Source organism: Lissotriton helveticus, chromosome 10, assembly GCF_964261635.1.
Source record: "Lissotriton helveticus chromosome 10, aLisHel1.1, whole genome shotgun sequence".
Lineage (NCBI taxonomy): Eukaryota > Metazoa > Chordata > Amphibia > Caudata > Salamandridae > Lissotriton > Lissotriton helveticus.
In genome coordinates this window covers 829,319,565-829,344,708 of record NC_136071.1, presented here as the reverse complement: position 1 = coordinate 829,344,708, position 25,144 = coordinate 829,319,565, and the positions used below count along the sequence as shown (strand labels likewise).

The 25,144-nt window shown below is 44.9% G+C and overlaps 1 protein-coding gene and 1 non-coding gene across 11 annotated transcripts in view; both read left to right on the top strand.

Annotated features, from left to right (window-relative positions):
* KIAA1217 (KIAA1217 ortholog) overlaps positions 1-25,144 on the top strand; it is a 1,321,668-nt gene that overhangs the window by 1,058,775 nt on the left and 237,749 nt on the right. For all 10 annotated transcript variants that reach the window (XM_078663443.1, XM_078663442.1, XM_078663445.1 and 7 more), the window contains one exon: positions 6,807-7,648. In XM_078663443.1, the coding sequence (XP_078519569.1) occupies positions 6,807-7,648 (842 nt within the window). The remainder of the gene's footprint in view (positions 1-6,806; positions 7,649-25,144) is intronic.
* LOC144786313 (U6 spliceosomal RNA) lies at positions 16,359-16,467 on the top strand. Its single transcript, XR_013602121.1, has one exon. It is a non-coding gene; the product is annotated as a U6 spliceosomal RNA (small nuclear RNA).

Sequence of the window (25,144 nt, the reverse complement as noted above, 5' to 3'; positions counted from 1 at the left end):
TTTACTAAGCAGAAATGCACACCATCCGTGCAGAATGTTCACTGCCCAAAGGAGAAGAACCAGAGCGTTTCCTGAATGTTTTTCACTCGGACGCAGAACTGTTTTTTTGTTGTTAGTCGTTGCTCAGGAAAGGTGACATTTTTTGCATTCTTCCCAGATCTATATTTATTGTTTTTCTTTACCTGTTCAGATTTTACCCAAAGCTACTTTTTTGTAATAAATCTCGCTATGCAGTAGATCCAATTTTTAGTGTAAAGGGTACGTGAATGAGTATTCTTCATGGGGCCAAATAATCACTGTGAAAGAAAACAGTATTTACTTTCCGCGACAGCAGGAAACAAACTATCCAGCTGGCACACTGACACCTTACATACGATATGGAGGATTGTGATATGAAAATATGCTGGAAGCTCGCCCTCGTTGCTCTCTTGGAGCGCCTCTAATAAGGCCAATAGACTCCCACACTGTTTGCACATGCATCTTTGACAACAAGCTCACCAAGAAATCCCAGATCAACTCTGTCTCCTCCACCTGCTTCTGCACTCTTTGTATGCTACGTAAGAACTTCGATTGGGTACCACTGCACGCGAAATGCACCGTGACACACACCCTCATCACCAGCCGACTGGACTACGGCAACACTTTCTACGTAGGAATTACCACACACCTTCTACAGGAACTTCAGACCATATAGAATGCCGTAGCTAAATTCAACTTTGGCCTTCCTCGATGAACCCACATCACAACCCGCCTCAGGGAACTCCACTGCCTCCCCGTACAGAAGAGATGCCAACTCAAGCTGCTGACCCACGCACACAAGGCTCTACACAACCAAGGACCCACCTACCTTAACCTCTGGCTGAACTTCCACCAACAGTCGAGATGGTGACGCTCTACTTCCCTATCATTTGCCCATACTCCCTGCATATACAGAAGAAGTGAAGGACGCTCCTTATCCCACATCGCAGCAAACACCTGAAACAGCCTCCCCACACAACTCCAGACCATCACCTCACTAGTGGGATTCCAAAGGGCCCTCAAGTCCTGCCTGTTTGAATGAGCCTCCGGGACCCACAGGCTCCTTTATACCCTATTGGGTGATTAGCCCCACCTTATAAATCCTACTTGATTAGTGTGGTGCTGTAACCGTTTATTCCCTCCATTGTGACCTTTGATAAGGACTGTACGATGTTTCCTGGAGGAAGGGAAATGACCACAAGGGGGCTGTAGGGCAAGAGGCTGAACAAGCATTAGCCAAACCAAGTCCTGCTTTAATGAGCAAATTCATGCAAGCAGCAATTGTGCATCCCTCTGTTGACATTTTAAAGCCAGAAATTTGGGTCTTGCCAATACCTGTTCATAAGTGAATATCAAGCACTTAGTAACAGGTGAGTCCTGACAAACATTAAAATAAGACTGCATGAGTACATAAACAAAACAATAAGGATTGCTTCCTGTGTATAATGAACGTATCCCTAGGAGGTGGAATACACCAAACAACTAGTAGTGTGAATCGAGAGAGCAATACTTCTCAGGGGGGGGGGAGCCAAAATCCACTCTAACCCAATTTGAAATAGTTTGTAATTGTGTGTCTTGCAGACAGCTGTGCTGTGAAGCCAGACATAATCAGCAAATGCAAACTAATAGGTTTGGATGTAATGTGGCATCTCGGGTAGCGTTAGGTATTGGAGTGAGATACACCAGAGGGAACCAGCAGCAGCAGACCGAGAGGGATGCAGCTGTAAGTAGTCCCTTGTACAGGTTAAGGCACGTACTGGAGTGAAGGTAGAAAGATACTCTGAACTCCAATAATATTATGCATGCTGTGCTGTGCCAAGATATGAATGATCAAGTCTCTGCCAGAAACCGGTCCTGGGAAGCTTGATTCCGGTCCAGGGAAGACATGGCTTGGCAGTTCGGGCTGGACTGTTTCCATGAGGCACAGGGTCAGACTGATTTGCATATGGCCATGTCTGAACTGGGGTGGCGGAGTGAGCTAAAGAACGGTGATGGATTAAACCCAGATCAGTTGACTGGGGGTGAGTGTTTTTATTGTTAACGCTCCGTCCATCATCCCCTTTGGTTTTTCTTTGTTCGCCCTAAGTTGGCAGGGTATGCTCAGACGTGAGTCCCTTGCTCACTTTACCACTGGATTCAAGCAAGCCCGGCTGAAGACGGCTGTAATGCCAGAAACCGGTCCTGGGAAGCTTGATTCCGGTCCAGGGAAGACATGGCTTGGCAGTTCGGGCTGGACTGTTCCCATGAGGCACAGGGTTAGACTGATTTGTATATGGCCATGTCTGAACTGGGGTGGCGGAGTGAGCTAAAGAACGGTGATGGATTAAACCCAGATCAGTTGACTGGGGGTGAGTGTTTGTATTGTCAACGCTCCGTCCATCATCCCCTTTGGTTTTTCAATGATCAAGTCTCTGGCCAGGGGCTGAAAGAATCAGATTTTATAAAAAAAAGACAATGATTGAAATGGGTGGACCCAAAACCCTTGCTATGTATATTATCAATATGTCTGTGCCATCAAAACCCAGACCGCAAAAGGGAGATTACGAACCACAAAAAGATGATTTGGGATAGCTAGTGAGAAAACTACAAGTGTCCATTATTCCGCAAGTGAGGTCTGGGGCATAAAACCACATATTGGGGGAAGGTTGGGGCAGAGAACCTTAAAACAGGGAGTGCAATAACTGTGCTAAACGAGAGTATGTGTTGAAAAATGACTGTGCAGAAAGTTTCTGCAATATTTCTCCAAGATCCTTCATGCTGTCAGTGCTCAAATTATTGTTTGATGTCCTGGCAGTTTCGACCCCAGCTTTAGTTTGCCATTGTACAGCTGGAGTCTGTGACATGTCTCTTCCTGCAATTACCCTAATATGTGACAGTATGTATTCTTCAGGAAACTTCTAAGTACTTAAACTGCAATGCATTTTTCTCTAATTGTGACTCTTTATGTGCAACCTAGAAGAAACACTCAATAATTTTGTAGTACACCCAAGTTGGGTACCTGAGGAAGGGTTCTGTGAGGGTCTGAAAGGGTATGCATAATGATATTATGCTTGTGTTGGGGCAACAAAGGTAATCATCACCTCCTTTGAGTCTTTAATACAATTACCCATTGTGTTGGGTTTTTGTTATATGTGCATTTGTTATCAGATTTGCTGGTTCTTTTTCTTGAGTTGCTGTTCTCTTTTCAGAATGGTCCTATTTGCTCCCAAACCGATATGTCCTCTCGTCTGTGGGTATTGATGTTGTCTTGGCGGGTTCTGCGTGCCAGTGGGCTGGGTTAGGTCTCGCCTGAGCCTGAGGCAGCGCATGTTCCGCTCTGTGAGACATTTAATAAGCAGGGTTTTCAAAGTGCTACCCCATGCTTTTGATGGCCTAGCGCTTGCACCCGCCAGCTTTTACCGTCCGAGGAGCCATCTGGACCGCGATCAGTTTTACTTTCGCATTCCACTTTCGCCCGTGGGCACACAACTCCTGTACGCGGCCGCACGTCTACATTCTCGTCTCAGGTTACTTGTTCAGGAAGATACAGTTTCCACTTCAAAGATCTGTAAATAACAGATGTTATCATAACCCATGTTAATAGAACCCCCCTCACCGACTTTGGATCTCGTTGGTATTAAATAAAATAATTAAAATGCCTGCAGTTTTTGCCTGCCAATAGTTCCGCCTCATGACCCCCCGTGAAACTTCCGTTCGAGGCTCATTCGGGTGAGTACCTGCACTTATTTTCTCCCTATTTAAAGCACTGATTTATACTTTACTGCTGCTCATCAACACAAGTTTAGAAAACAACTATCTAGTATAGAAAATAATGAACGTGCATATTGGAAACACAACTTTTAACTCATGGGAAGCACTGAGGCTGGGATGGAAAGAGTCAGACGCTGGAGGTTTAACCTTGCCTGATAGGTCAGGGTAGCTTACTAAAGAGCAAGATATTGTATCTGCAAAGAGTTCTCCCCCAGAGCAAAGCCCCCCGACATTTGTTTTGAGCGCAGGCAACTCCTGCCAGCAGTAGCCCAATGTCAGGAGCTGCAGGCCCGGGTCAGGTTACGTCACATGGGGGTGGGGGGGTGATTGGAACCATATGCGCATTCCTGCCCCGCGAACGAGCTTCCCTTTAATGACAGTATTGTGACAAACTGGCCAGGAAGAATGTCCACAGGCCTCTAGTACTCATAAATGGATGTTCGGCGAGGCACAGTGCCTCGCAGGCCTCCGCTGCAGGGCCACCTCCCTATGGCCCCCCGCACTGGGGGCAACAGCATCCGGCAGGCCGCTGCCATATTTCCGGAGTCTCCTCACTAATAGGGCAGTGTAGCCACAGAAACTGTCCAGAACGGCAAACATACACTACCGCACGCTTCCAAGAACAAGCAGGACGGTGTGAAACCGGCATGCTACTCAGTTGGTTCAGTCCGCGAATGCCAGGAGTTCCACACACATACCACAGCCATGACGCCGACATTTCAGACACTATGGAAATGCAGCAGCGTGAAGTGCATTCTCGACTTACTTCACGGAGGCTGCAAACAGCAAAGAGTTGTAGTCTTTCTGCAGGACGCTTTTAAATCCGGATTTTGTGTTATAACTCGGACTCAAGGAGCTTGGCAGGCTCTAAGGGGGAAGGAGTAACACTATGTTTTTGGGCTCGCATTGTTTCTGACGCAATCTAATTGCCAGTGATTTGACCAGCTTTCGTGTTTTTAGCATTTTGCATTTTCTAATGATGGTAACCCTTCAAGCTCATGAATGCAAATATTCCGAAGTCGATCTGAATTATCGTCTGTCGTTTGCAGTGAACCGGCATCAATCCTTCCATTTATAAATGGTTTTGCTTCGCCTGCGTGCCTCTCGCAATGTGTTTCCCTATTCTTGGGGAGGTCGTTGATCAACTGATATTGCTGTTGCTTGATTATGCAGAGTCCGATACTGTATTATTTATCCTTCTTCATCTGACATGGTTAAACAAAGCTGTGCTGCGTGTTCCTCCTTCTGATTTATGCTGGGATTGTGAGCTCAGGGCTCGTGCAGTGACAAGTACAATAGCTTGGCTTGTTTTATCTGACAGGTCCTTGTGCTCATTATCTGCAGCACGCAGCTGTCAGCGGGATGATCTCGCCTGCAAAACTATTCTATTACAAAGGTGTAATATAGTATTACTTTCAGGCTTGAATTGCTGATGTTTTTGTGGAAGCAAAAAAAGATTTCGTTCTTTAGATATCTGCAGAGGTCTCTAGAACCACATGCATTGGATGATTGCTTCAAGTGTGGTTTCAGCCTGGAACATTGGTTAACCAGGTATGCTGCCTTTGTTCTGTGTGGCTCCTACTGAATGGCTTTTTGCTGGTTGCACTGTACCATGTATTAAAAAAAACAAGCATTGGCATAGCCAATAGATCTTGCCTTTGGGACCTTATCAGTGTTAGTCATGCAACAGTTGATGTTGCACCAAGGATATTGTGCTGCATAATTAAATTCTTATAAGGTCCCAAAAGTGAGACCTATTGGCTATGCCAATGCTTGTTTTGAGATTGCAGTTCCGGAATTCTTATTTGGCACTCCTTGGCCACCTTCTGCCCCATTATACCAGGTCTCACTGCTGATCAGATAACCCATGTATATTCTTCTAAATATTGGTGAAAGGTCACTATAGTAAACTTTGCTTGGCTTAATTCAGTGACAACTCCGTTTTTTCATATTTTGTTTCTTTAGACATTCTTAGTTAAGTAACTGGCACTGGTGTTGATGGTTTCCTTACTGCTCTCTTCCAGAACATGTGGGCGACAGTGTTTGACAAAATGTACATTAAAAACATTGGCTGATGCCATTTAATCACACTGATCAGATTGAGCACATCAAATCAGAAGAGTCGTCCTGAAAAAATAATGTTACTTGCCACATTTGGCTACACATTTTTAATACAGGTGATCATAAAGGCAATGATGACTATACAGATTCAAATAAAAATAAAGTGGTCTGTACAAGTTTGAAGCTTATTTAAGATTCTGTTTGAGGAGACTTTTCAGCAACAATTCTTGGTTGTAACCGATCAATTTATAACATGTACTTTGTGTTTGTTGACATCTGCTGAAAGGATTTTAGCTTAAACATGTAATTTGTTCATGTAAGCAAAGAAAACTTGTTTTCACGTTCAATAAGTGTGCAAAAAAAAATGTTTTTTTTGAGAATCGCATGTAAAGCTTACCTAAGACTTTACCCAATAAGTAACTCCATGTTAGGTCCTTGTTTTTCTTTTCCCACCACAGTAGATTTCTGGTCCTGGTTCAAATTATTTGAATTGATTGGCCTAAAATTCTTGATTTATAGAAGGAACATTAGGACTGGAACATGGTGACTTTAATTACATTGAGTCCATGGTGACCTTAATCAGTGACATGACTAGTGTCATTTTTATTTGCATTGCGGGTCTGAGACTGTATACTAAATAGTTCTGAACTGCAACATTAAACCGTTGATCTTTTCTTACACTGTAGATCTTTTCTATTGTGATATTTCACTCTGCCCTAAAAATTAAAATCTCCTTGCCTAACTTTTTAAAAGTAATTATGAAGCATGACTTCTCCTCTATAGCAAATAACCCTCACCTTTGAAAATCTTTCGGATCTGAAACAGTTAATTTGCCTTAATAGGAAATGGACACCTGAGAATCCCTAATAACTTTTTCAATAAATCATGTTTAAAGTGAATCTGAATAAATTCTAGTATCTAAGAAAATATTTTTCTCTGTTAAAGATAGCTCTTAATCTATTCCTTTCTTTTTTCAGATGCAGAGAGAAATCACATATACAGGCAGAGAAGGGCCACCGCTCCATCGTCCAGGATCTGCTACCCATCAACATGTAGTCCCAAATTCACCTCCTCCTGCACAGATTTCTCATTCGATGCCCCCTTCCCCATCCAGGATTCCTTATGGTGGTGCTCGGCCACTAAGTGGACAAGGTAACACAGCTATTCCGAAAGAAAGACTAGGCAACATGCCTGTGTCAAGATCTATATCTCCAAGCCCTAGTGCCATTTTGGAAAGACGGGACGTTAAACCAGATGAGGATCTGAGCAACAAGAATGTTCAGCTGTTACGAAATGAGGGCATGTATGCGGACCCTTACATGTTTCACGAGGGACGAATGAGTGTGGCCTCCTCTCATACTGGACATCCACTTGACCTCCCTGATCATGTATTTACTTATCATCGGGGTGCAATGAGGTCGTCAAGCACTTACTCAAGTTCTACAGTACAATCAGAAATGATGGAACAATCGATGTATAGACAGAAATCAAGAAAATACACTGACAGTCACCTGCCAAGTTTAGGTTCTAAAACACCTCCATCTTCACCACACAGGGTGGCTGATATGAGAATGGCAGACATTCATACGCATAATCCTCACATGCCACCTCACTCCATGCAGACCGACAGGAACTCTCCTATCCGCCAGTCATTTAAGAAAGACTCAGGATCACCTGTGTTCATTGAAACAACAATGACAAAAGCACGAAATGCCAGTGGATTACAGACCATGGTTGATGTGGTACCATCTCCCACTGAAAAGCAACAGACCTTAATAGGCTACGGACCTGCTGCACCACCCAAGGAAACCTATACAAGGTAAGACTGACAAAATTTGAAGCTTTCTTTGTCAGACTAATGTGGTGTATGGATTCTTTAGAGGGAATATCCTAAATCCCCTTCTAACAAGACATATCCAAGCCCCCACATGTACACTCATCCTCAGGTGTAACACACATATCTATTAGACCCTTGGTCTTTGTTTGATCTCTCCAAATCATAGAATTGTTTATTTGCTGCTCAATTTAATTCCAGCTACTTGTACCATAGCTAGTTCGTGTAATTACTGCCTGAATGTTTTCTTTACAAGAAAAATGTATTTCTTTGCCATGTGATTTGTATCGTGTTGAAACACAATGGTATAAAGTAGCGGTTCCTAGACCTGTTCCTGCTCCCTAGTCCTAGCATCGGAAAGATAAAGGATTATGTCATGGAGATTGTATATAACTGAATGAAGTTCATGTTTGCCCGACAGTGTAGGATCCGCATCCATTAGTGAATTCTTTGGTATCCAGTAAGTCCTGGTCCTTTCTATAAACTCTGTGGATGCATTATCTGGCTCAGAATTTAGAACAGAAAGGTATGTTGTATGAAAAGAAGTCTATCTCCAATATGGATACTACACAATATGAGTGGTCACTCGTTGTCACGTAGGATGTGTAAGACCAGGAGATTTTGTCAAGTGGCTAACATTTTTAGTTTAATGTAGGCGTTTTCTCCTTTATTGTGGATTTTAGTGCATAAGTAAGGAGGGCAACTGATGTTCTCGAAAAAAAGATATAAAAGATGTCTCTAAAATGTTAACACTAAAAGTCGAGACACCAGTATTGTCTTCCGACCAGTAAAGAATGAGCTTGAAACATGCAGTCATGATGAAAACAAATTCTCGAAAGGTGGTGGGGGAAAAGAAAACATTTGTGAACAAAATTAATTCTGTGAAAGGGCATCTGAAAAAACTGAGGAAAACATTATATAGCAAATGTAAAATAGTAGAATTCTAGGTTGAAAGTAGCGGAGCACGTTACAATGAATATAAAACAAGCATTGTGATTTTGTTCCTAGTGCATACAGATACTCTGAGTGAGCCGAGTGGAGTGCACAGAATAATCTATTTTCATCCCTTATTTGACACTGTGTGATCGTATAAAAGTTAATATTTCTTCGTACCCAGTCAGCAGTGCCAGTTTTCAGTAAGGTAATCTTACACAGCCAGCTAGTGTGGCACAAACATGGAGTGTCAGGTTGCCCCTTGAAGCTTACAAATCTAGCCCTATGTCTAGAGAATGGGTGACGAAATGTTAATTTGCCTTGTACGAAAATAAGTACAGGTATACATCTTTTTAGGTTTCTCTTGCACAGCTCTTTTGGGAAATCTCCTGTATTAAAATAAAATATCTGAAAAGGAGCTCCGATCCAGCCCCTTTCTTACCATTGGCTGGCTCCCATATGGTTCCCATGTCAATTTACTTACCACTGGCTGGGTCCCACGTCACTATACTTGGCATTAACTGGCTCCCACGTGGCTCCCATGTCACTCTTGGTTCCTTGGTGGTCAGCGCCTCCTCCTCGTCTCCATCCTCATGCCATGGAGCCAGGACCAAGTGCTTCTTCCAGTGTTCCACTGGCCAGCCATTTGGGGAGGTACTTTTATTTTTTCTTCACCTTCGAAGCACTCCATGCGAATGAATGTGTTTGCAGTCCTTCTCTCCTCTAATCATCGTTTCCCCTACTCCTTCCCACTCTCCATTGTCTTCCTGCCCCCCTACCCTGTTGTTCATTATCCCGTCGTTGCTGGCCTATTTTTTTGCTCCTCCCTCCACGCCCTGTTGTTTGCCTCATATCAACTAGCGTTTCACGTTCTTGCTTGGCTCATCCCACCCGCTGTTTCCCCCTTTCATTCTTGTTCTTTGCCCCAACCCCTTCTCGCCCTCAATTATCTTGCTACCTCCCTCCCCCCTTAGTTATTTTGTCCTTGCTTTCCTGTTTTTTGCCCCCCTCCCCCACCCGGCCCAATCACAGTCAATGTAAAGGTAAAGGCATGCCACCAGGTGGGTAGAATCACCTCATTGGATTCTGCAAAACTCATGAGAAGCACAGTCATATAGCCTAGCACCCTGCATGTGTGCCAAGTCCCTGCTGGGACATACAACAGTGAATGAGGCTGAGGGAATGCTCTCTGCTTGAGATCATATGCCACCAATCGAAATGACATAGCCCCACCCCTCTCGACCTTTTAAAATCTTTTGGTGTAAACAAACTTTGCAAAGCTAATATGTTTTGCCTATGCAAAATCAATTGTTTTTGTTTTTTTACATTTTGCACAGCAGTTTATCTGCCATGCAACATGGCTTAGAGTAAATTTCAAAAAAGCGCTGACGTGACATGGCGTGGCCCGCTTTGAACCGTTATATTTTTTATTTATTTAACTTTTTAAGCCATGTTGTACAACTGCTCTAATGCTGTGCAGCACACAAAAGAAATTTAGAAAGCCAATAGATTTCTCAAAGCAAAACCTATTGGCTTTGCCAGTGCTTGTTTCTTAGGAGCCCACCACCAGCGTTCTTAAATGCTGATGTTTGTAACTACCATGGCTGCCTAGTTTTGATTCCACCTTATGCCTCTTTCTTCCACCATCCTACGCTTCCTCCCTCTTTATTTCACTCTTGTGGTTTTTTTTTCATCCCAGTTTTCTGCCTTCGTCATTGATTTCTTCCACCTTTTTTCTCCGCTTTCTGCCTTTCTCTGCACTGGATCAAAGTCTGATGAAGAAAAAACAAGTCAGACAAGTCCTGGTCCATGACAATGAGTGGCAGTGCTCACCACCTGCATAAATCAAGCACTGCCTCTGCCCAGGTCTCCAAAGATCCATGCCTAAGCCCTCCCAAGTATCGGCCGTCCCAAGTATCGCCAGTGTGTCTCTACAGGCGAGTAGCATTCTTGAGAGGAGTGCAGAATTATTGTGTGGGAGCCCTGTTTATTTACTTTTTCTGGGGGCAAAGCAACAGACAAAGCCTGCAGCTTTTATGAAGAGACTTTTGCAATTTAAAATAAATAATTAAAATATTAAATTATTCGAACATTTGTTAATATTGTAGAAATTGTATTAAAAAAGGCACATCATTCTGCACAACACCCCTCAAGTAATCAGAGTTGTAAACCTAAGATAATTTTGGGCTGCTGATGTCCGTACACCTCACGAGTGTATTGATCTGCTATTGATGTTGCCTCATGCGAAGTAAGTTTAAAATAAAGAGTACATCTTTTATTTTGTTGAATCCCCAGCTAATTTAAATAAGTAATTATAGTTTGAAGTTACATGTAGGTGAAACATTGCACTTCCCATTTTCGACCACTTCAAAGTACTCTTTTGAGGAATATGATTGTTTGTTTGTTTTTTACTTCTTAGCCTTAGGTTATCCTTTCACTCCTAACTTCTTGGACCATTCCTTATTAGACGAGAGAAATTCACTGTGTAAAATGCGTGTTTATCAGGCGAGCACACTAAGGACACATGTACGGATGTCAGATGTCTTTTAAATTTCAATAACTGTTTAAGTAAACATATGTTTTAGAAATGCTTACTACAATGCCTACGATTTTGCGGAATTCAGAATAATGGATTGCCTGAGCATTACATTTGTTGAAACTTTGCCGAATGGATATATCAACCATAACTGTTACGTGATTGAGACGAGGGCTCAGTTTCCCCAGTCTGCCAGCGTCTCTGCAACTCACAAAAACATTACAGATAGGCAAAATGTAATGGCATTACAATCAACGACCAAAGGTACATGGGCGTCCGCAGAAATTTTTCCAGGGGGGGGCAAAATGTTAACGTCATCACCATCCTCCGACATGATGTGTGCCAGGTGGGGCACAAGAAACACTGGGGCGCAGGAGGAGCCATGGGGAGCAGGAAGCAGGCCGCATATGATCTCATACACCATAGGGTTGTTGTGCCACAGCCAGCTCTTTCTTTTGTGGCACCCCAAAATCCATACCTGCCCTGGTCCCTAAAATTACCCCCTAGCACCCCAAAACCCATACCCACCCTGAACCCTAAAATTACCCCACCCCACCAAAACTCATACCCTCCCTGAATCCTAAAATTACGCCCCTGGCACCCCAAAACCCATACCCACCCTGAACCCTAAAATTACCCCCTAACACCCCAAAACCCATACCCACCCTGAACCTTAAAATTACCCCTGCCCCCTAAAACTCATACCTGCCCTGAACCCTAAAATTACCCCCCTGGCACCCATAACCCATACCCACCCTAACCCCTGAAATTGTCCCCCTGGCACCCCAAAACTCATACCCACTGAACCCTAAAATTACCTCCCTGGCACCCCATAACGCATACCGCCCTGACCCCTAAATTTGTCCCCTGGCTCCCCAAAACCCATACCTGCCCTGAACCCAAAAATGTCCCCCCTTGCACCCCAAAACCAGTACCTGCCCTGAACCCTAAAATTACACCCCTGGTACCTCAAAACCCATACCCACCCTGAACCCTAAAATTATCCCCCTGGCACCCCAATCCCTAACCCACCGTGAACCTTAAAATTACTCCCTGGCACCTTAAAACCCACACCCACCCTGAACTATCAAGTTAACCCCTGGCACCACAAAAGCTGAACACTACATTCTGATTGTGTATCGCGCCATTTCCCTGCTCAGGGAGGATCTGCTGGTCTGGATCGGCTCGCCCTGGTCCGGTTCTGCTCACCCTTCTCCGGAGCTGTTCTGCCTGCCCTGTCCCTCTTCCGGACCCACCAAGCTTGCCTCTGTGCACACTGCCTGGACCTACACTGTCTTGCTTGGTTCTTTCTCCTTTGGACCCGCTGTCTTCACTGGCGGAGTTAGAACACAGGTCTCACTTCTCTGAAGCTGCTCTCCCTCACCCAGACCCCCCACTCCCCCTCCACTTGCTCTCTCATCTTCCTTCCTCCCTACTTCTCAGTCTCTCTCTCCCCACTGCTTCTCTCTCTCTCTTTCTCTCCCCCCTCTTCTTTCACTCTCACCCCCACCGTATCCGTCTCCCCCACCCCACCAAGTTTTCCTCTGTCCCCCCTCTCTCTTCCTCCTCCTCATGTCGGTGATAGGGAGCCCAGGGCCCTCTCTGAAAATGCGAGCTGGAGTTGACGTTAAGTGTGAAAGCACCAAGGTGTGAACCGGGAAAAGAGGCGGGGAAGGGGTGGGCGGCAGGTAGAGCGTCAAAGGGGGCACTGGCTCTCAGAGAGGTGAGACGGAGCTGGGAGCAGCCCGAGGACAAAAACAACACCAGAGCAAGAGGCAGACGCTACTCTTTTATTCAAATGTGTCTATTCTTTCTGTTTAGTAATTTACTTAACTTAACTGCAACTGTTCTAGGCAGTCCAACACTATAATCCAATAATTATTTGAAAAGACTTTGCCTCAATCTTGTTATGGTGTCAGAGCGCGCTATAAAGTACGAGGTCTCCTGGCGCTACTGACTAAATTATAAGATGGAAGGGGGTGGGGGGGGGCAGACGGTACTCAGAAGGATCTAGAAAAGAGCAGGGTCTCCAGGTGTTGTCTAGATGTGACATGCGATGAGATGCACAGGAGTTCACCTAGAAGAGAGTGCCAAAGGGACGGTGCAGGACAATGAAGCTCGCGTCTTGTCCTACTGAGCCCTGAAACGCAGAGGAGTTTCAGAACAGAACAGAGAGTGCGGGCTGGATAGGAACCGTGGCTGGAGCACCATGTGTAATGTATAGTGGCATGGGCATCCGCAGGGGGCAGGGCCAGCTTTAGCGCTAGTGGCACTCAGTGCGACAATGTTAGTTGATGCCCCCAATGACCACCTCCCCCACGGTTTCTCTCACTAGCACCCTTTAACAGTGACCAAGACTCCATAACCACTCTCTCTTAGATGCATTGAATTCGTTATATAGCGCTACTAATAACATTAAAGTATGTCAGAGCACTTTGCATCACACACACATTACATAGACATCAATCATACTTGTGTAAATCAGTGTATAGGAAATGTTACATAAGTCAAAGGACAAACCCCCAAATGCATCAAGCATCCATTTTGCGATTCCTTATTAGCGAAAAATAAGGAATCGCTAATAAGGAATAGCAAAATGGTATGCAAGAAGAAATCACTTTAAAAATAGCAATTTCTTAAAATTCCTTAATTGCGATTCGCAAATTGCGAGTCGCAATTAAGGAATACCTCCCCATTCATTCCTATGGTCCTAGAGGCCCATAGGAATGAATGGGAAGAATTTTCAATTTGCGAATCGCAATTAGCGAATCTCAAAATGAGAATGCGATTTCAAGGGTGCAGGGGTGTCCAAAGGACACCCTGTTGCACCCCTGAAATTGATCTGTACACATATGTTGTGTGTGCGCATCATGAAACTTTGAAAAATGCACTTCGGTGCATTTTTCAAAGTTTTTGCAAATTACCATGAAGTTGTACTTCATGGTAATTTGCGATCCCTATTAGCGAAATCACTATTTTTTAAACTTTATTGCATTGCATTTAAGGAATCTCAATTTGAGATTCCTTAAATGCAAGTAATCGCAATTTAGCGAATTCTCAATTTGCAATTTTTGCATTTGGGATGATGCATCCCAAATGCAAAAATACCGGTCGCAAAGGGGCAGACTCTGAGAATCTGCCCCTTTGCGAGCTGTTTTTAGCTTCATGGCTGCATCTGGGCAATAGTGGCATATTATCAAGGTCTAGCGATATTTTTATCGCCAAGTTTGCGTCCGTTTTCGGACGAAATGCGACGATAAAAATATTGCTTTATTTACAAGAGCACGCTAACGCGTGTTCAATGGGATTAGCGCTGGTTTCAACATCGCATCGCCTTGCATCGCTAATGAGATGCAAGGGAGGCGTGTCCCGTGAAACAACATGGGATATCATCACTAACCCTAATTCTCTCTATTTTCAAGTGTATCGCTAACACACATAGCGATATTATAATCAGCGCTAACCGGGTTTTTCGCCGCTTTGTAACGCCTGCTATTTTCCTTACTAAGCCATATCTATAATGGGAGATGGATTGTAATGCTGAGTCCACGTCTCCCATTATAGATTAGGTTTTCCCTAGCGCGGTTTTCTATCGCTGAAATTTCGGCGATTTTGACTCTTTCCGCCACGTATGCCTGGATTTCTATCGCCTGGGCGATGCGCCTTGCTGATAGTGCGCTCACCAGGCGATAGAATCTGGCCAGATGCGGCATTAATTTTTTGAACGCTACACACAGCCAGCGATAATTATCGTTGGCCGTTGATGATATGCCCCTAAAAGTGTAGGAGTCACATGTCATCCATACTGGTAGGCAGTATAGTTTAGGAGTGCTTGATGAGGAGAAGCACAAACTCAGAGTTGAAAAAGAAACAGTATAGTTGGGAGTTTTCTATAATAATGACTCCATTTCTACCCAAATTAACCCTTTTTGCAACATTAATAAATGTTCTATACTTAGCAGAGTGTATGCACTTCTATGATGAAAGTTAATACCTCACTATTCTATATTAGGACTTTAAGTTATAAATTGCAAGTAAGAAAAGGATAGCTCTTTTAAAAGCAGTACCCTGCTAATGTATTTACATTAAATGAACTCTTTAATCTACTTGGTACACGTTCTTTGCAGCAGGCATATTAACCCTCTGTACTATCTTCACATACGTTAAAAAACTCAACTACACAAAACTCTGATCTCTGGCCAGGAAGAACATTAATCACAGGAGTTATCTTGACATTTTTGTGAGGCCCAGTAATTGCAGGAAGAAAGGAGCGTGCAGCAGGTGCTTTAAAAGCATAATAAAGTTGTAAACACGGTGCCCCCAGGAAGCCAGCACCCGCTGCGATGGCACCGGTCACACCACCCTAGAGCTGGCCCTGGCAGGGGGGCAAGGTGGGGTGCTCCAGGGGGGGGCAAGCGCCCCTCCTTGCCCCCCCCTGCGGACGCCCATGCAAAGGTATTTCCTCCTCGTCCATTCCCTCGCTTGCAGTCTTTACATGCGAGGCCCCCCCAGACACCAATCCCACGAGATCTAAAACGAATAAAAGTCTCTCTCACCCTACTCACCCCCACCACACCTGTTTTTCCGTGTCTCTTTACCGGTCCTGGTTGGCAATGGGGCCTCGCTGACCGTCACGGAGTTGGAATTTCATTGGATTTACTGAGTTGAAGGAAGGTTTGCAATGCATGCACGTCGGACTCTTGATCTCGACGGATTGATGCAGGCTGCACTTGAGAGTCGTAAAAAAACATGCTGCCATTCTGTTCTCTGCTGCGGGGCTACAGAGTCTCGAGTAGACCTGTGCAGAAAGTGACCAAAATACTCCACCGCGCTACGCGGAGTTGAAGTGCATTAGGCTGTGACTTTTACCTCATTTTTAGCTCCGGGTGTTTCTCCTGAGCTGGAAAATCAGCACCAACAGCACCACGCACAGTGCAAGAGGGCGCTGCTTCGTTCTGCCGCTTGAGTAGATGTTGAGTTAACGTTGGCGGGCGAGGAAAAATCCCCGCTATGCAGAGCGTAGTTTTTCAGAACTCCGCGAACGAGGCGAAGTTCACTGCCCAGGCCTAGTTTCGAGGCAGTGTGGGATGCCTAACCGAGTCGAGTGGACCTACTGTGGCTGGGGCACTGCTTCTTGGTATGCAAGGTGTGGAATCCTCGCTTGATGGGAGTAAAGGCTTGGCAGACCGCTGGGGAAGTAGGGCTTCTCTGCTGAATGGGTCGGTAGGGTCCAGTTTGGGACATTTTTAATGTATTTTTAACGTGTGTTACGTGAAGATTGGCATGGCCCCTGCTCAAGGATGACACTCATTTTTGTGAAGCATTTCATAATCCGGCACGCTGTTCTACATACATTTATTGGTGTGTTTACAGTACTAGGTTGGTAACTTGGTGTACTGTAAGTCTTTATGCTTACTGTCTGGAGAGGAATGAGGTTATTCCGTTCTCCTTTGCGTGTCAGAATGATGTCTGGAAAACGTGCAGTGAAATGCTAGTGTGTTATTTATTTTTCCTCCGATGATGATGATGAGGATCAGATTCCCATCAATGTTCCTTCTGTTAGCAGGGCTACTCCTGTTCCTTTGCCTCTCTTGCTGTTGCAGTCGGAGGTCCTGGACATGATTGAAGCTGCGGCAGCCATCGCTTTGGCTGGTTCCAACAAGGGGTAGGCAGACAGATCTTCTTGGGCTCATGAAGCTCATCTTCAGTTTCGGGTTGGCCGTCGTCTTCTTCTGGCAAATATCTGCGGTGTAAGGAAAGGAGGACACTCTGTCTGGAGTACACCAGTTTCTGGGGTTTTTTCCATTTCATATGGTGGAGGCTTTATTTCCACTATACTCAAATCCATGTGCATGGCAATACCTTTCTATGGTACGCTTTGGGATGGCAGAAAGAGGGAGTCGAAAGAGGTGGATTAGGTCGCAGTTCCACGATTATTACAGAAACTATATATGCTGGAAGGGGAGGAGGTTCTTTCCCATAATGTGGGAGAGAATCTGACTCTGCAGAATTTACTGGGGAATCGCCTGGATTTAATGATTTCTTATGCCTTTACAGACAGTGTGCATACTCTGCCATATAAAGGTCGGTCTGATTATGAAATGTTCTGGGATAGATTTCCTGTTCTTCTCCTCACAGAGTTCATTGGGGCTCTCTGGCCACATGTAGGTCCTGTTCCAAAGCATTCTTGACAGTTACGGGGGAATCCCGGTTGGAGGGAGCCTGCGTTATTTCATGGAGGTTTGGCGTAAGGATGTCATAGTTCATTGGATTCTAAGCATGGTCCTAGATGACTATGTGGTGGAGTTCGTGTACCCTCCTTCATGTACGAGGCTAAGAGTTACTAAGCTTTTAGCCTGGAGTCTGAAACCTTTAGTGCTCCTCCACGGGGTACAAATGCTGCTTCAGAAAGTACATTCATTCCAGTTCCTGCAGGAGAGGGGGGCATGGGCAAGTATTCCATTCTGTTTCTGGTCCAGAAGGTGTTGCTGCTTATAGGCCAGTGCTGGTTCTATGTGGGTTAATTCTTGGTTCCAGATGATTCACTTTTGGATGATGACGCTGCAGTCAATCGTTCCATCGATTAGGCCAGGGGAATTGTTTGACTTTGTTTGCCTGGAAGGATGCTTATCTTCATGTTCCCATCAACACTCACATGAGAAGTTTCTGTGGTTTGCCATAGGGTATGCCCATTGCCAGTTTTGCATTTTTCCCTTCGTTCTCAATTCCTCTCCCTGAGGGTGTTCTCCTAATCCGTCCCATGACCGAATTTTCTTTGGAGTACAGTTCCAGTCTCTGCAGGGTTGAGTGTGTTTGCCGAATGGGCGAGTGATCAAGCTGCAAGGTTATATCAGAAGTCTGTTGGCACACACCTGTATAATCGTGGCTCCTTGTCCCAGGGTTTAGGGAGACCTGGCGTCTGCAATCTTCGGTAATCTGTGGACTCACTTTCAGCTTCACAAGTTGGTCACTTGGATTCTGGGCCTTTGGGAACCAGTGTCCCAAAGTTTGAAATTATCAATTCCTCTGAGTCAGCAGATCAGGTGGAATCTGGCATGGGCGTTAGACACTGCATGCCTGGTGCAGGGGGTTCAGTTAGATCCACCCAATCCATGATTTCTTTCCCTAGATGACAGTTTTCGCTGTCGGGCATATGGGGTATCAATTTAAAGGCATAATAGTGGACTTGTTCTAGGGCAGGTCATACCTCAAATTGGTGGGAACTCGGGACTCTGAGCCGGGTTCTTCATTGTGTTCAGTTACCAGTTGCAGGGAAGGCCTGATGGTGGAAACTGACTGTCACTGCATATGCTTTTGTGAACGGGAAGGGGGGAGGGATTCGGTCCAGGCGTCTAGGCATGTTGGCTCAGTAGTTATTTGCATTTGCTCTGGTGTCTCTGGTTTCTCTGGTAGCCATTCACATTAAGGGACAGTCAATACACTTTTGCTAAGCAGGGATTTCCCCTTGTTTAGGGACATTTCTGTGAATTTGAGTGTTTGTTCAATTGTCTTATCTGTGGGGGGATGCCGTGATGGATCTTTTTGCCTCCCAGAACGATGTCAATGTTCAGTGGTTCTATGCCAAGGCCAGTCAGTCCGGGCTTGGGCATTCCACGCCCTGTCCTGTCAATTGCCAGTGGGTCTCTTCTTTGCCTTTTCTCTATTTCTGCGCGCCAAACCCTTGTTGGTGAGTGCGTGGAAGGTCAGAGCCAAGATTATACTAGTGGCTCCCCTGTGACCGCAGACCAGGTGGTTTCCCCTGTTATTGAAAAGGCTGAGGGCCCAGAAGTGGCTTCTCCCAGTGGTCCTGTCCTCTCAGGAGTTCCCATTTCGTGGGTGGGGAGTCTGCAGAGGCTCCGTTTGATGGCCTGAAGGTGGAGAGCAGGGGTGTGTAAGGCCATGGAGTTTCGGACACTTAGTTGACTACGTTACATGTGTCCAGACAGTGGTCTCAGATTGCTCAGATAATCGGCATTGGATGTCTTTTTCCACATGGTTTGGGGTCAGGGGTCTTGATCCTACTAATGTGAGTTTGCTGTTGATGATGGTGTTCTTGCAGGATGGTTCTTAAATGGGTTTGACTGTGGCCCCGTTGGGAATACAGTGGGCAGCAACCTTAGCATTTGGGTGTCCATTGAAGGCTTTGTTGGATGTGTATGGTTTGGTGCCACAGCTTTTGATGGGTTTGTCCTTTGTCGGTGAGTTCTGTACCTTCTTGGGACTTGGGCGGTGGTATTGGAGTCCTTGATGTTTGCTCCTTTTGAACCATTAGAGGCTATTAATTTACAGTTCTTTACCCTTATGACGCTCTTTCTGGTGGCAGTTCCGTCAGCCAGTTAGGGGAGTTGGGAGCTTTGTCCTCTGTTTCCATTTCACTGGGTGTTTTCTGACAGAATGGTGATGGTGACTGTGCCAGGTTTCCCCAACAGTTTCATCTTCCTTTAATTTTCAGCGAGAAGTGATTTTGATGGAATTTTTCTCTTCTGCAGGATCAGTGGAGGGCGAGAGGTTGCACTGCCTTGATGTCAAGTAGGCTGTTTTGGCCTATTTACAGAAGGTTTCACCCTTTCGCAAGGTGGAGCTATTGTGTGTGGCGTTTGGTGCAGCCAGGTGGGGTGTGTAGCCAACAGCTGTTACTTTGCGCAGCTGGGTCAGTATCTTTGTTTTAAGGCTTATAAGATTCTGCGTCTGGTTCCCCCTTTTTTGGTTCTGGGTTGGTCTACCCAGTATATAGCTTCTACTGAGGCGGTGCGTCCATTGGGGATATTAGCAGGGCGGCGCCCTAAGCTGATTCCTTTTTAGGTTTCGACCTGGCGAAAAGCTGCGCCGCGCAGCTTTTCGGCGCAGGTCGAAATCTTTTGTTAAAGTATTGTGGCTTGGGTACCGCCTCACTCTCCCATTGGCTACCTCCAAAAATGGAGGCTAGCCATTGGAAGTGAGATCTGCCTGTCATCGTTCGAGGCGATTCGTGGGCGTTTCGGCAAGGTTTTTCTCATCCTGCCTCTTTTCTGACGTCATGTGGCTGTGGGCGTGTATTTTTTTTTTTTTTTTTTTTGTCCCGTGATGTTTTCGTCATTTTGGAAAAGCCTTTGGCCGAAGTGGTTGCCGAGTTTGAAGTTGTTGTTATTTCCAATGCCCCGTCTCATGTTGTCTTTTGTTTTAAGTTTTTGTTTGTTTTTTTCTGTTGTCTGTACATGCCCGTGTTGTTAATGTTTCTGTTTGCACAGTATGCTTCTAACATGTTGTTTTTCCTGCCCCCCCCCGCTGTCCGTTCCTTTCCCCCCCCCCTCCGGCTGTCCGTTCCTTTCCCGCCCCCCCCCTCCCGCTGTCCGTTCCTTTCCCGCCCCCCTCCCGCTGTCCGTGCCTTTCCTTGTTTCACTTCTGTTAAAACGTTAACTTTTATTTGTACCAAGTTCGCCCTTGTTTTCTCTGATGCGCTCTATTGTGTATGGTATAGTCTTTCTGGGAGCTACTTGACAGCCATGTACTTGGCATACATGGCATCTGGATACATGTGGGTTGCTTTGACTAAAGTGTTCAGCCGCAGTGAAAGAATAACACATTTAATATGACAACTGTGCATGTGTGTTGCACATCTTGCTGGCGTCTGCTATATGAAGTGACGTGGTATCTTACAATATTACATTGTTGCCAGATATTTGCCACATACGACATATGCAGTATATTCTGTCAAGTGTATTCATCTTGCAGTGAAATAACAACACATTTAATGTCTTCTGTGCTTTTAGATGCCGCCTGCTTTAGCAAATTATGTGGTACCTTACAATATGACATCGTTAGCACATATTTGACACATGCGGGCTGCGTTGGATGCGTGGGGTCTTCTGCCTGATGTGTTCTGTGACAGTAAAAGAGTTAAACATTTGTACATCCATGTTTGTTATGTATCTTGGTGGTGTCTGCTGTGCCTGTATGAAGCGATGTGACACTTTACGATACAATATTAATACCCACTATTAGGCATATCTGTGCTGTGTTTTCTCTCTCTCAGTTTTATATAGCACGAACTCGAACCGAAGGTACTGTAGCGCTTTACCTGAGCCCCAGCTATACTACTCATTCATGTTTGTGAGACACGCGGAAATTAAATAATTTGCCCACAATCACAGGATGTTGAGGACGCTGAGACTCGAAACTCACTCCCCAGCTTCAAAGTCGGCAGCTCTGGTTCTCAGGTATTGCATTGACGTGGAGAAGCACTCAGTGGAAAGTGCTGTTGAGCGCTACAGCACTGCTGGGTGTAAGGCATACCTGTGCTGAGTGAACGAGAGGTGTACCACCCACTATGAGGCGATGCACTTGTGTGTGGGAACTCACAGTGGACAGCAGTGTTAGAAGCAATAGTGTGTGTATCTTGTGCGATGCGGGAGGTTTCTGTCGATTTTTTTCTGTTGCTTTCTCCTATAGGATTTTTATTGTACAGCGCTGTTTAAATAGGACAATGCCGCCTTTACTGAGCAGATCTGCTAAAATTTAAAGGGACAGTAGCAGAGCGCTGATATTTTTAATGGGTTAGTACCAGTCAGTACTTTAGCATGGATGCCGGGGCCCCTGGTGCAAGCGAAGAACATGGCTCATCTGAGTGCTCTCGGTGTGGTAAAATAAAGCTATTGTCAAAGTTTAAGGGCCTCCCAGCAGGCGCGCAACACCCATTGGGCTCACCGGGCTTCAGCCCCCCGTCGTGTGTGTCAGCCCGGGCTGACACATCTTCGCGGCTGGCGACGTCTAATTGCAGCCGCACCCGAGTACTTCACAGGTCTGTAAAAGACCATTTAAATGTAAATTAGGCTTTTGTTATGTTTTCACCCCTTCTTACAGCCACTCTGGTTACGGCTGGAAGAATTAGCCCCCCCCAAATCTTTTTCAGCCCCCCCCCGACATTTGGCTCTAGTTGCCCGCCTGCCTCTCAGGGCACTGGACCCCGGTGCCACTGCACCTGCTGCACCAACTGTAGCTACACTCACAGGAACAGCACGGCTCAGCTAAGTGGCTTTACCTCTAATGTGGCAATATTCGAACGTCTCATTATCACTGCTGTATATAACAGATCAATAATGAAACTTCTCAGTAAGGTTGCTAAAATATGAAGGAGAGTATTGTCACTGCCTTAGTGTTGCAATGTAAGTACAATAGTATTAGTATTTTATGGGGATAATGTTATTATTTAAGTATACTATTGTAATTCAGTAAGTTCAGTAGTACTTATATTAGTATTTTAATGGCACAAGCAGTAGTATTTAAAGGGCATAATATTGTCATCACAATATTGCATTATCAACAAAGCAGCTGCAGAGTGACTAGGGAGTGCAGAGTGACTAGGGAGTACTATGGAGTGCTATGGGACTGCAGAGTGACTGCAGAAATGAAGCTAATGGCAATGTAAATGACAATGCCATTTATTTATCTGTTTTCAAAACCAACACATAAATACAAATTTTGTCATTTACAATGCCAATAGCTCTAACTTTTCCAAAGGCGAAACCATTGCATTGTAAATGCTTGTTTTCTTTTTTTAGAGGGCCTGGCATCTCCAGTTTGCTACCAGGTTGCTTCTTTATTCTTTAATGTGTTTTGGCACATATTTTAAAAAAATGTCCACTCCGAGATTGGCAACCGCCATATTGTAACGGTAAATTAAGTTAAAAAAAAATTAGATAAAGGCAACTGCATCATGATTCATACGCATGGCAATGCATGTGCACCTATGCGTTATCACGCTGTGGCAGCTTGTTTTTGCAATGTTGTTCCACATCAGTAAACAAGCATTGGTTCTTCTTGTTGCTGATGAGGAACAACTTTGGCAGAAAGCACTGGCAAAGCCGTGAGGTCAGATGATGCCATTGAAAAGGGAGACTTGTTGGCTTTGCCAGTACTTGTTAGGTCGAGCGACCTATCTCAATGCGCATGCGCATTGAGCGGGAGCTCGATATATTGTGGCTTAAACAGAGCTTACCGAGATCAGGCGATTCCCAGGCGATTTCTTCCAGTGCACGTGAAAGCGCGTGCACAATGCCACCAGCCGCTTGCCTCGCATTACCACATCAAAGGCAAGGCGGCCTCGTCTCAGGCCCCTGCTGCTTCACACCCTCATGCCGCTCTCCCCGCTCCGCCCCCTCCCCTGCCCGCCGTGTCGCATTTCTCCTCGTACTTTCACTTTGACGGCCGCAGGCCGTCTCTCGTGTTTCTCCTTGTTTTTTCTTGCTTTCCCGGTTTTAGCTTGTCATTTTTTCTTTCGTTTCTAGTTTTCGATTCCCATTGTTTTCTTGTTTTCCCCCTCCCTTTCTCATCACGTTGCTCGTCATTCTATACCTTCCCGCCCCACCCCCCCACCAGGCTCTCCCGCCCCCATCCGGCTTCCCTCCGCGCAGCCATCTGCCTGCCACACTTCTCCCCTCGTTCGCATTCCCGACCCCCCCCCTCCCCCCTCCCCCCACCTACGGCTTTCCTTGTCCCCTCTGCTTTTTTTTTCTTGCTTTCCCGGTTTTAGCTTGTTTTTAAATCAAGCTTGCACACGTATCGATCGGCTCCATATCTTGTGCACCACAACAGCCCATTCAAGGGGTGACATGTGTCTGACACCGAGTGAAACCGAAGGCGCTCCCGGCTAATGAGTGCCTTCACTGGAGCCGGCTACTCAATGCTTGGTTAAGTAGAAACCGGCACACCCACTGAACAACAGCACACACGTTATTTTTATTCTTTATTTGGTTCTGTGGTTTACCTGATATTAAGACGGTTTAAAAGTATTGTTACCAAGTGGAATATTGCTATAATAAATGTGTGCAGTAAACACGCGTTTAACTCCCGGACTACAAAGGCTGCAGAAAGCCGCAAAAACGGCAATAGATGTAGTCAAAATTACTTATAGGATTTGAAGGGCTGAACGCTGCCAAATTCATAATCTCCTTTAAAAACGCAGTTTGCTTCGGAGCGAACAGCCGCGACGCCTCTGCCTTGATCGTGCGCTGTTCAGATATTTGTTTTCAGTTCTCTTCCCAGTGTGTTGCAGTGGGGTCTGCTCGCTGGTCCTTGCAATGCCAGCAAATCAATGGCCTGTAATACTCGATTGAGCCTTTTGAAGCGGGGATCCCCTGGTGTAAACTTTAACACAGGCTCATTTAAATATTAATGTTACACAAGTGACTTGTTAGGCTAAGTTAATGCCAGCGTAATAAATCCCATAGCTGGCGCTATATTTCCCTCCTGCCAAACGAAACAGTCCCTTGGATTCAGTTTTCAGAGGCTGTTTAAGCCCAAATGCTAGGCCCCAGAGCTGCATAGTGTCAATAATGTCTAGATGGAATGCATGCTCGTTTTTTTGTGTGACTAAATAGCCAATGATAGAGTTCGGAGTGTTCACTGGGACAAAAAAAAGCATAAAACGTGCTGAATAAACAGTGCATGTCTTTTATATTTGAGGCACATGGCATTTTGAAAGAATTAGATGGACATAGGTTGTATCACATTGTAATTGCAGACACAAATTTAAATGTTATTGAAATAAGATCATCTCATTTACAATACAATACAATAGGTGTCACATTTGCGAAAAGTTAAAACTATTGACATTGTAACTGACAAAGCTAATAATTTTGCTATTTTCAAAACCAACACATAAATTAAAAAAGTGTCATTTACAATACAATACAATACAATACGAATCGCTCAAACTTTCCGAATGGGAAAAGTTAAAAGTATGGGCATTGTAAATCACAAAACAAAAAAAAAAATGTCATTTAGAAAACCAATAGCTCAAACTTTCATACTGCGAGACCTATTGGCAACGCCAGTGCTTGTTTTTATAAGTGGGATTATATTATTGTGTTATAGCTCAATTTTCCAAATAGATTGACTGAAACTTCAGATTTCAAGGGGATCTAAGATAGATATAGGTGAGCAGAACCATGCTAGATTTTTAGCATGAGCAGTAACTATAAACTGTAAATTATCTGCTTTTAAATTAATTTTATTCTGAAAATCTAATGTAGATC